At 34.2% G+C, this 13250-nt stretch overlaps 1 protein-coding gene across 2 annotated transcripts in view; it reads left to right on the forward strand.

Annotated features, from left to right (window-relative positions):
- VN2R643 (vomeronasal 2 receptor 643) overlaps positions 1 to 12370 on the forward strand; it is a 96036-nt gene extending 83666 nt beyond the window's left edge. Inside the window, 1 exon segment of one of the 2 annotated variants that reach the window (NM_001102429.1) lies at positions 11438 to 12342. In NM_001102429.1, the coding sequence (NP_001095899.1) occupies positions 11438 to 12342 (905 nt within the window). 2 annotated transcript variants of the gene reach the window in all.
- The last annotated feature ends 880 nt before the right edge of the window (positions 12371 to 13250 follow it).

Raw genomic sequence — 13250 nt, forward strand, 5'->3', positions numbered from 1 at the left:
GATACATTAAAATGGGAAAATAATTTAACTTTCTTTATAATTAGTTCTACAATTTTAAATGTAAGATCCTTAATCTATATTTAAAAACTTATTACTAAAAGACAAAGTCTGAATTTTGTGACAAAATAACTTAGAATTAAATCATATGCTCATGTATGTAGTTCTTAAATAATACAGCCTAATCCTGTTGCTTTCTCAAATTTTACTATTCTGTTTAATTAGAAAACTTTTTCTTCCCATCCATTTTTGTCTTTTTGATTTGTCTAATTGTCCCATTAGGAGGCTATAATTCATATATAATTTGATGATTGCAATTATAAAATTTTTCATCCATGCATTTTATTATAGGAACTCAGAGTTGTTCCAGTATCAATCTATTATTTAATAGATTTAATATTTTACTAACCAAACTTCTACTGCTGACTTGCCCTGATTATAGAAACTTGCTATGAAAGGAAGAAGGATATAGTTATAACAATGTTAAGGGCACTGACTGACTGATATATACCATAACAGGAGAAAAGTTCCATTGGCTCTGATTTCTAAAATTTCAAAAATATAAAGGATTTTATTTTATATTACTTTTTAATTAATTAAGTTAATTTAGAATATTTTTCCATGGTTACATGATTCATATTCTTTCCCTCTCCTCCTTCATCCTCCCCTTCTTCCCATAGCCAATGAGCAATGCAACTGGGTTTTACATGTATCATTGATCAAGGCCTATTTCCATATTATAAATATTTGCAACAGAGTGATCATTTCCCCATCGAACTATGTGATCAAGCAGTTGTTTTTCTTCTGTGTTTCTACTCCCACAGTTCTTTCTCTGAATGGGGCTAGTGTTCTTTCTCATAAGTCCCTCAGAATTGTCCTGTATCATTGCATTGCTGCTAATAAAGAACTCCATTATATTTGATTGTGCTTCCATGTATCAGTCTCTGTATAAAATGTTCTCCTGGTTCTACTCTGCATCAAGTTTTGGAGGTTACTCCAGTTCACATGGAATTCCTTCAACTTATTATTCCTTTTAGCACAATAATATTCTATCACCAACAGATACAACAACTTGTTCAGCCATTCTCCAATCAAAGGGCATCCCCATATTTTCCAATTTTTTGCCACCACAAAGCATGGCTATCATTATTTTTGTACAAGTATTTTCCCCTATTATCTCTTTGGGGGTACAAACTCAGCAGTGCTATGGCTGGATCAAAGGGTAAGCAGTCTTTTAAAGTCCTTTGGGTAAAATTCCAAATTGCCTTCCAGAATGGTTGGATCAATTCACAACTCCACCAGCAATGCATTAGTGTCTCAATTTTGCCATATCCCCTCCAACATTTATTACCTTTTTTTTTGCTCTCAGATTAGCCAACCTGCTAGGTATGATATGGTACCTCAGATTTGTTTTGATTTGCATTTCTCTAATTATGATACATTTAGAACACTTTTTCATATTCTTATTGACAATTTTGATGTCTTTATCTGAAAATTTCCTATTGTGTCCTTAGCCCATTTATCAATTGGGAATTTCTTGATATTTTTGTACAATTGATTTAGCTCCTTATAAATTTGAGAAATTAGACTTTTGTCAATGGTTTTTGTTATAAAGAATTTTCCCAATTTGTTTCTTCCCTTCTAATTTTGGCTACATTGGTTTTGTCTGTACAAAATATTTTTAATTTAATGTAATCAAAATTATTCTTTCTATATTTTAGAATATTCTCTATTCCTTGCTATTCTTAATTTCTTTCCTTTCCCATAAATAAGAGAGGTACATTATTCTATGTCCACCTAATTTACTTATAGTTTCCTGCTTTATATTTAAATTGTTTACTCAATTCTGAATCTATCTTGGTGGTGTTATAAGTAAGAGAGCAGATGAAGTGGGTGTGCAGTGATATAACTATTTATACACTTATATATGTATGTGTATATATATGCATAATATATACTATCTGATTTAACTTTTAGTTTCAGGCATTATATTACAGGGCCTGTAATCTGGTTTGGGAAGGGTAGATAAGCCCAGGGCAGCCAGAGCCAGACCCTAAGCTAATTAACACAGATAATATATAATCACAGTACAGTTTGGGTTTAATAAATAAGGGAAAGGTGAAAAGGAGACTTGATATTATCTAAACTAATTTTAATCCATCTGTCCCCACCAGATCTAATAATTTTTTCAAAGGGATTTCTTCTTAGAAAATTTTCTACTCTGTTTCTCTCTAACCCAAACCTACAGTCTCGAATCTTAACTAAAATCCTCAACTATATCCCCCTTTGTTAGAATTAAGGAAAGGGTCTGGGTAAGGCTTTGCTAAGGCCAGGGAACATTTTAGATCCAAAAGGATCCAGACTTGATCTCACAGTTTCTGTAGCTGGATCAGGTTCACCAAGAACTACTTTGATGAAAAACAGCAAACTGGAATCAGGAAAGGATAACCACCAACAAATCTGCAGCTGACTCCTCCAGAGATTCTCCAGAGAGCCCCCTAACTTTCTAGCTGTCAGCCTAAACCCTTTCCAAAGTTCCAGAATCTTAATACTGTTCTCATGCCACTTTTCTTCAAATTTTACCACTTTCCTTACAACATCAGGGAGATGGAGAAGCAGAGTAAAAGATTCTGGAATTCTGCAGGGGAGAGTTAAGCTTTTACTAAGAGACAGTTGAGTTCTCTGTCTCTGTCTCTGTCTCTGTCTCTGTCTCTGTCTCTGTCTCTCTGTCTCTCTCTCTCTCTGTCTCTCTCTCTCTCTCTCTCTCTCTCTCTCTCTCTCTCTCTCTCTCTCTCTCTCTCTCTCTCACTCACTCTTTGTTTTCCCCTCCCGTACCTCCCCTCCGTCTCATTTTGACCTGGAGAGACTGGCAGTTTGCTCTTGGTATTAGTTTCTACTTTATCTTTTCTGTCTTACCTGCTTCCCTGCTGGCTGGTGTGATCCTGAAACATCTGTCTGTTAGATTAGCTCTGAGATCCATATGGATCCAGGATCTCTCCTTGGCCACCCTGAGTAACTGCCCAAACCCACTACCTCTTTGAGCATCAAAAGTGGATTTGGGGGTTAGTATAGGTTTATTTATATTAGGGTCTGGGATCTTAAACAGATAGGTAAGAATCAGTGTGGCTCAAAATCTGTGAAGAAATCTCTATGAAGTGTTATTTAGATCAGTGAGGTTTTAGATAGTTGACATTAGTTTAGGATTATCCCCAATCCCCTTTTCACCATCTCTTGTTGAATAAATCCTACAATCTGTCCGTGTTATAGAGTGATCTGTGTTTGTTTCCTCAGGTCAGGCTCTGCCTAGACTAGACTTGTTAGCTTTCCCAAAACAGTTGTCCTTCGGATACTGGCCTACATTAAAATATCTAATCCCATCCCCAAACCACTCTAAATTACAGTTTGGCTGAGACAGGTGGTTTTAACCTAGGTTACTTTGGGGGCAAGGATGTAAGGGATTTTTTTCAAACTTGTGTCAGTGCTTTTTACTGACACTTGAGAGGGAACTTTGACCTGAGAGGCTTGGAATTTCCTGAAGCTGTCAATCAAGTGCCAGCAGGCAGTAGAATTTTAAGATGCTTGCTGGAGTGGGCTGCTGTCCTTCAGCACCACAGTTGCATCCTGTGGAAGTGAAGATCTTTGATAGAGGCTTGGGTTTTTCAAAGTGGAGGGTAATTTTACACAACCCTTCCTATATCCAGTGTTATCCCCTCATTACTCATATGACTGCTAACATGTTACAGGCACTAATGGAAGTTGTCTATGATTATTTGCTGATGATACCATATAAATTTTTTAGTATTATACCAGGATGTGTTTATGGATTGTTAAATTGGGATATGATAAGACCAATAATGCAATTGTCAATACAGATAGTGTGTTAACAGTTACCTTTGTCTTTAATGGGTGTTGCTATTATATATATATAAATATAAATGGATTTTTATTGTGGTTGTCTATAAGATCAAGATGGTTTTTACAATGGTATTCAGGGTCTCAGAGATGTAACAGATGATGGCATTAATGCAAACAAAACTGGATATGATGGAGACATGTTTTAATTCAACTCTTGTAAATAATGTAAAGGGAAAAAATACTGGTTTTGAATTTTAAAATGTTGATGTGCCTAGTGTTGAGAAATTAGCTGAGGGAAGTGATGTAACATCAAATACTCCCAAGTAGGCTAGAAAGGGAAACTGAGGCATTAGATAAAACACCTACTTCATTGCTTCCCTTGAGAGACCTGCCTGTTGTTACTGTAGTCAGGGGGATTATTCATCTAAAATCTCAAAAGAAATTCTCCTCAACTGAATTAGATTCAATAAAAAGGAGGATCTTTGACCCTGACTATGCTGATTTCTTCCATAAGAGGAGCTATTAATGAGAACGGAGAGGGAACAGTGCATAGAAAAAACCCAGAATAATCCTGATCTAACACCATGACCAGAGATTTATGAGGAAATTGACTTAAGTTCAGTGTAGTTATAGAGTATTGAAACAAGCTAGAGAATTTATAACTGAGGTTATGAAAAGGAATTCAAGAAGACCTGGTGCCTGGTCAAAATTTGAATATATTAAGCAAGATCTAGGGGAGTCACCTGCTGCATTCTTGGACAAATTTATGGAAGCGGCTGAGTTGCAATTGGGTCTTAATGTACTATCAAAGGAGATGATTTCTTACATCAGGAGACTGTTTAAAATGCCTGTGCTGTAGTGAGAAATTTTTTCAGAAACAGCTGTCCAGACTGTTGTTCTAAATCAAGTCTCTCCCATACGGTTTCCCAATTTTCCCAGTTTTTGTCAAACAGTGGGTTCTTGTCCCCAAAGTTGGGATCTTTGGCTTTATTGTATCCTATCTTGCTGAGGACATTTACCCCAAGTCTATTCCATTGATCCTCTCTTCTGTATCTTAGCCAGTACCATGTTGTTTTGATGACTACTGCTTTATAATGCAGTTAAAGAACTGTTAATGCTAGGTCCCCATTTTTCACATTTAAAATTTTTTCCCTTGATATTCTTGATCTTTGGTTCTTCCAAATGAACTTTGTTACAGTTTTTTTTTTTCTAATTCAATAAAAATGATTCTTGGTAATTCAATAGGTATGGCATTGAATAAGTAACTTAATTTGTGTTGGATTGTCATTTTTATTATATTATCTCATCCTACCCATGAGAAATTAATATTTTTCCACTTATTTTGATATAGTTTCAATGTTGTGAAAAGTATTTTGTAGTTGTGTTCATATAATTCCTGTGTTTGTCTTGGCATATAGTTTACTAACTATTTTATATTGTCTAGGGTGATTTTAAATGGGATTTCTCTTTCTAACTCTTGATAATGAGTTGTGTTGGAAATATATAGAAATGCTGATGATTCATATGGGTTTATTTTGTATCCTACAACTTTGTTAAAGTTGTTAAATATTTCCAATAGCTTTTTAGTTAATTCTCTAGGATTCTTTAAGTAGATGATCATATTAACTCAAAAGAGTGATAGCTTGGTCTCCTCATTGCCTATTTTAATACCTTCAATTTCATTTTCTTTTGTAATTGCTACTGCTAGGGTTTCTAGTACAATGTTAAATAATAGAAGTGAAAATGGGTATCCTTGTTTCACTCTTGATCTTATTGGGAAGGCTTCTAACTTGACTCCATTTCAGATAATACTTGCTGATGGTTTTAAATTTATACTGTTTATTATTTTTAGGAAAGACCCATCTATTCCTATACTTTCTAGTGTTTTTTGATAGGAATGAATCTTGTATTTTGTCAAAGATTTTTTTCTGCATCTATTGACGTAATCATGTGATTTCTGTTGCTTTGGTTGTTTACATGGTCAATTATGTGGATGGTTTTCATAATATTAAATCATCCTTGAATTCCTGGTATAAATTCCACCTGGTCATAGTCAATAATCCTTATGATCATTTTCTGGAGTCTTTTTGCTAGAATTCTATTTAAGATTTTTGCATCTATATTCATTTAGGAGATTGGTCTGTAGTTTTCTTCCTCTGTATTTGGTCTGCCTGACTTTGGAGCCAGTACCATATTTGTGTCATAAAAGGAATTTGGTAAAACTTCTTTGCTTATTTTGTCAAATAGTTTTTATACTATTGTAATTACTTGTTCTTTAAGTGTTTGACAGAATGCACTTTTGAATCCATTAGGCCCTGAGGGTTTTTTCTTAGGGAGTTGTTTGATGGCTTGTTCAGTTTATTTTTTTCTGAAATGAGATTGTTTAATTATTCTATTTCCTCTTTTGTTAATATATGTAATTTGTATTTCTGTAAACATCCATCCATTTTACTTAGATTGTCTTTATTGGCAGGTATTTGGGCAAAATAGTTCTTAATAATTACCTTAATTTCTTCTTTATTAGATGTGAGGTTGGCATTTTTATTTTTAGTACATATATTATTTATTTATTTAATTAAATTAGTCAGTACATTATTTTATTTCTTTTTTCAATGTACCAGCTCCTACTCTTATTTATTAATTCAATAATTATTTTACTTTCAATTTTATTAATTTCTACATTGATTTTTAGGATTTCCAATTTAATTTTTATCTGGGGCTTTTTAATTTGTTCTCTTTCTAGTTTACCTCTCTGATTTGTTGACATGTGCACTCAGGGACATAAATTTTCCCTTGAGTACTGATTTGGCTGCATCCTATAGATTTTGATATATTGTTTCCTCATTGTTATTCTCTTTGATGAAATCATTAATTATTTCTATGATTTATTTTTTTTAAACCAGTTTAGGAAAATCACATTATTTAATGTCCAGTTAATTTTTGATTCACCTCTCCATGTATTCTTAATTTTATTGCATTATGATCTGAAAAAAGAAGATGCATTTATTATTTATGCTTTTTTTGCATTTGTTTGCAATGTTTTTATGCCCTAGTACAAGGTCAGTCTTTGTGAATATACCATGTGCTCCTGAAAAAAAGGTGTATTACTTTTTTGTCCCTATTTATTTTTCTCCATGTATCTATTAACTCCAATTTCCCAAGATTTCATCCACATCTCTTACCTCTTTCTTGTTTATTTTTTGGTTTGTTTAATCTAGTTCTGATAGAGGAAGCTTCAGGTCTCCCACTAGTATAGTTTGCTATCTCTTTCCTCCTTAAGCTCCAACTGTTTCTCCTTTAAAAATCTGGGTGCTATACTATTGGTGCATACATGTTGAGTACTATTATTTCTTCATTGTCTATACTGCTTTTATCAGGTTGTAATTACCTTCCCTATATCTTTTAATCAGATCTGTTTTTACTTTGGCTTTTTCAGATATCATGATTGTGACTCCTGACTTCTTTTCCTTAGTTGATGCCCAATAAATTATGCTCCAGCCCCTTACCTTTTCCCAATGTGTGTCTACCTGCCTCATATATGTTTCTCATAGACAACATATGTTGGATTTTAGTTTATAATCCACTCTGCTCTTTGCTTCCACTTTATGGGTGGGTTCATCCCATTCACATCCAGAGTTATGATTACCACTTGTGTATTCCACATCATTTTATTCCTCTTTTGGTCCTCTCTTTCTTCTTTCATTATTTCATTTTATACTAATTTTTTTGGTTTTAATCAGTCCCCTTATTCTGCATACTTATTTTACCTTACTTTCCACCCCTCTCTTCTTATTCCCCTCTAATTTTTTTTCTTTTAATTTTAATTTAATTTAATTTTTTAAACATTATTTTATTTTGTCATTTCCAAATATTATTCATTGGAAACAAAAATTATTTTCTTTTCCTCCCCCCCTCCGCACCTCTCCCATAGCCAGCACATGACTCCACTGGGTATCATATGTGTTCTTGACTCATACCCATTTCTGTGTGGTTGGTATTTGCTCTAGAGTGTTTGTTTAGAGTTTCTCCTCAGTCATATCCCCTCCACCCCTGTAGTCAATCAGTTGCTTTTTTCGGTGTTTTTATTCTCACAGTTTATCCTCTGCTTGTGGATAGTGTTTTTTAGATCCCTGCAGAATGTTCAGGGACATTGCATTGTCCCTAATGGAGAACTCTATTACCTTTGATTGTACCACAGTGCATTAGTCTTTGTGTATAATGATTTCTTGGTTCTGTTCCTTTTGCTCTGCATCACTTCCTGGAGGATGTTCCAGACTCCATGAAATTCCAACACTTTATTATTCCTTTTAGCACAATAGTATTCCATCACCAACATATACCACAATTTGTTCAGCCATTCCCCAATTGAAAGGCATCCCCTCATTTTCCAATTGTTTGCCACCACAAAGAGTGCAGCTATGAATATTCTTGTACAAGTTTTTTTATTCTTTATTATTTCTTTGGGGTACAGAGCCAGCAGTGCTATAGCTGGATCAAAGGGTAGACATTCTTTTGTCGCCCTTTGGGCATAGTTCCAAATTGTCCTCCAGAATGGTTGGATCAATTCACAACTCCACCAGCAATGAATTAGTGTCCCTACTTTGCCACATCCCCTCCAGCATTCATTACTTTCCATAGCTGTCATGTTAGCCAATCTGCTAGGTGTGAGGTGGAACCTCAGAGTTGATTTGATTTGCATCTCTCTGATTATAAGAGATGTAGAGCACTTTATCATGCGCTTAGTAATAGTTTTGATTTCTTTGGCTGAGAACTGCCTGTTCATGTCCCTTGCCATTTATCAATTGGAGAATTGCTTGATTTTTTGTACAATTGATTTAGCTCTTTGTAAATTTGAGTAATTAAACTTTTGTCAGAGGTTTTTATGAAGATTGCTTCCCAATTTGATGATTTCCTTCTTATTTTAGTTACATTGGTTTTGTTTGTACAGAACCTTTTGAAATTGATGTATTCCAAAATATTTATTTTGCATTTTTGACTCTCTTTAAGTATTACCTATTACCACTCTCTTCCTCTCCTTCTTATAAGAGTTCTTTCCCCCTGGCCCCATAGTCTTATGGATTGTTTTTTTTTTTGCATGTTGGTGGTCTTTTCTATCTTAATTTTTGTCTCTGTATTATCTTCTTATCCCAGGCAGAAGTCTGAATGAGTGGGTCCAGCAGTTATTTGTGTAGAGAGTTATAAAGTGTTTTGCTTGGAGACTATTTTTCAAGTCTCTGTGGCATTTGTTTTGGTCAGATCATTTTTGCCCTATCTCTGTGCCCAGGTTCCGTGTTCTTCAGCCTTGGGATCCAAGTCTCACTGCCAAGGCCTTGCACTGCCCTCAGGGGTAAGTCTGTGGTGCCCTCAGACACTCCCTGAGAATTTAGAGATTGTCCTGGTTCTCACTCTGACTCTGGCATGGTAAGTGGTATAATGGAGGGGTGATCAACTTGAGCTTTGTTAGGTGTAATTTATACCCATATAGAGAGGAAATGTCCAAAACCTGCCTATCTTCGATGCTATACCCATGACAGAGCCCCTTCACTCATCTGATTTTCATTTTTGTCTTTTTATATGCTTCGTATTCATTGGTTATAAGAAGAGTCTGGCACTTCCTGCTACCTACTCTGTGGCCATCTTAGCTCTGCCTCTATAATACGAATTATTTTAGGAATATAACAATAATCTACTCACAATATGATGTAGTTATAAGGAATGATGCATATTAGGAAAAACAAAAACAATTTATGACTCCCTTGATAAGTCTTCCACTTTCAGAATTACTTAATATTTATAACTGATACATAAACTGTATTGTTCACCACAACCTATTTCCCTTTTCCCTTACCTTGCCTTTTTTTCCAGTGCATAACCAGAATAGAATTTATGAGATTGAGTACCATATTGTAGTTTATTTACTTTTCTGGTATAATTTCTCTCTTGATTGCCATGGTTGAATAAAATAACCAGGGTCCAATATGCTGAAAATTTATGGCTGCCTCCATTTCCTGATGGGTATAAGGAAAAGGATGTTATAAATCTTGTGATGGTTACACTTGAATGAAATTGGGATATTGAGTGGATATACTGCAAATATAAGTTATGTAGGGTGACTTGTTACCCTTCCTGATTCATTTTTCTTATATATATTTTCTTATATATATATGTATATATATATATGTTGTGTGAAAATAACATAAAAGTATAACTCATATTTGGCACATGTACATTAAGATGGGATGCAGAAGGACTATCTCTTGTACTCCCATAACTTCCTGCACTCAAAATGCTCCTTGCCAGGTCTCATTTTGTCTGGCACAATTATATGGGTAGCTGGGCCCTTTGACCCCAACTTAGTTAATAGTTCAGGGCACATTGGGAATCCAGGATCTGATGAAGGGGAAGTAACATGGTGACTGATTTTGGGGAGTTTGTCGGTGATATCTTCTTTCTCTATTTCTTTCTCTTTATTAAAATATATTTATAAATTTAGTATAAGGTCTCCAAGATTAATTTCTATTTATTAAATATTCTTATCCCAGATTTGATGGTAGAAAATATATTTTATCCCCTAATATTTTCAAAAAATTATTGCGTTTACTATATGATTTTATTGAATAATGAATTATTTCTAAGGTACCAAATTTTGATTAAATGCTAGTTAATCAAGTTTTGTTTTCAATAAGCTTTCACTTATGCCTTTAAATTTCACTTTCTAGCCTAATCACATGAGATTAAATAAATAACAAAGTTCATGATCATACCATTTATTAATAGTTGAGCCAAAAATGAAAGAAAGACTTAAATATTTATGTACATAGTCAAGATATCTACCTAGTATGGGGAATAGTCATGGATGCTATAGTAATTAAAATATATACAATAGAAATATCACCCTGATGATGGAAACCATAAAGATATCAGGGCTGAAATCTATATTTACTAAGCTTGAATCTAGGGAGTCATTGTCATAGATGCAAAATATAGGTTCTGATGAAAAAGTCAAGATCTTTTTCAAAATTAACAGTAGTCAGTTTAATTGAAGAATATTTACATCACCATAATCAGGAGCCCAAAATAACTCAGAAAAATTTAAGTTACATAAAATATAACTTGTATAAAATTTATATAATTTAAAATATTAAAATAATCAAAATCAAATAAAAAATCTTTTCCATCTATTTATTCAATGATATGTGGTCTATCTATGAAAAAAATAATAAAATATTTCATTTTCTCATTTCTACTTTGAACATAGATGATTATATTTAAATTGGTTACTTATCAATTTAGGCCTCGTTGTAGAAGATTTGATTTTTAAATGGATTAGAGACACTTTAATTTTTGTTTATTAAGAAAATTATAGTAAAGCAATATTTGAACACATTATTTTATCCATATATGAAGATGTGGAGACACTAAAATATGGGTTTATCTTATTGAACCTCTAAAATTCATGTCCTGCCTGAGGAGGAGTAGAAAAAAAAGATGGAGCTCTATGTAGAATGACTAATGCTGTTATTTATTGGAGAAATAAAACTATTCTTTCTATATAACGAGAGATTCATTTTTGTTTTATTCATAGATGCACAGCAATGTCTGCAATGCCCTGAAGATCAGCATCCAAGCAAGGAGAGAGATAGATGCCTCCCCAAGACGATAACTTACCTGGCTTATGAAGAACCTCTGGGAATGGTTCTGGCTTCTGCAGCTCTTGGCTTATCCCTGCTCACTGTTCTAGTCCTTGGAGTCTTTGTGAAGCACAGAGACACCCCCATAGTCAAAGCCAATAACCGCAGTCTCAGCTACACTCTTCTCATTTCCCTCACCCTTTGTTTCCTCTGTCCCTTGCTCTTCATTGGTCTTCCTACTCAAGCCACTTGCCTCCTGAGACAAATCTCATTTGCAGTAGTGTTCACCTTGGCCATTGCTTCTATCTTGGCCAAAACTCTAACTGTGGTTCTGGCCTTTGCGGCCACCAAGCCAGGGAGTGGGCTCCGCAAGTGGCTAGGCTCCACAACATCTTATTTTCTCATTTGTATCTGTACTCTTATCCAAATGTGTCTCTGTGGCATCTGGCTTGGAACACATGCCCCATTCCTTGAGAGGGATATACACTCCGAGGCTTCCCTCATTGTCATTCAGTGCAATGAGGGATCGCTCTTTTTCTTCTACTCTGTTCTAGGCTACATGGGCTTCCTGGCCTTGGTTAGCTTCATGATGGCCTTTCTGGCAAGGAAACTGCCAGACACTTTCAATGAAGCCAAGTATTTGACTTTCGCCATGTTAGTTTTCTGCAGCGTCTGGATTTCCTTCCTGCCCACATATCAGAGCACTAAGGGAAAGGCCATGGTGGCCATGGAGGTCTTGTCCATCTTACTCTCCAGTGCTGGGATTCTCACTTGTTTCTTTGCTCCCAAATGCTATGTGATCCTTCTGAGGTCAGACAGAAATACTCTGGAGATACTGAAAAACAAAGTTAGTCTCTGAGGAGCAATGTGATCTCAATCTCTTCCTCACCAATCATAGAGATATAGTTCTTAATTTCCTTAATAAAATATTTCAAATAGCCTGGCTTGTATAACTTTTATTTTCTGTTGTTATTTCTTTCATTTTCATTGGAATCAAATAATATTTTGAATGGAGTCATGTTGCCTGATTTTTTAATAGAGGAAGAATTAAAAGTAGTTATAAAGAAATACATTATATGGAGTAGACACCTACAATAGGGATGATACATATAATTATGGAATAATTAATGAATTTTAAAATATGAAGGCTTGATTTCTAATTCTTGGTTGAGTTTGTATCACATTTCTAATTATGCATAAGCCTATCCAGGATGCTGATTTAAAAAGATTTGCAAATCTGGAAGTCTATTCTTTCCCCAATATGTTTATCCAGGTCATATCAGTCATTACATTTATTGGCTATTATTTGATGAATTATACATATGGGAGAGATAATTTGTTGAAGAATTATTAAGTCCCAACTGAATAGGATGATTTTGCATGTATAAAATGGTACAATAAACTTTTATGCCTTTGATTCTTTTCTATAAATTATTTTATTGTATAATCATAATCTGATGTGAACAATCTTTTACCAAAGTCTAATTGTTCTTTTCCTGTTGTTTCATGAATGATACTTTGAATGTAATAGTAGATAATTGCCATAAGACATAATAAAAATGAGAAAATAGTCATGCATCAGAACTTATTCAGTTTTTTCCTTCATTTAAAAATATTTTTTTTTTCTGTATATGTCTTGCAATTCAATTTCAGATGGGTTATTTTATTAGTTTTAAAATCTCAACTTCCAAATTCTCTACTGCTTTACATTTCTTCCATCACCCATTGAAATGACAAGTAACATAAAACTGTTGTTACATGAGAAGT

Source organism: Monodelphis domestica, chromosome 6, assembly GCF_027887165.1.
Source record: "Monodelphis domestica isolate mMonDom1 chromosome 6, mMonDom1.pri, whole genome shotgun sequence".
Taxonomy (NCBI): domain Eukaryota; kingdom Metazoa; phylum Chordata; class Mammalia; order Didelphimorphia; family Didelphidae; genus Monodelphis; species Monodelphis domestica.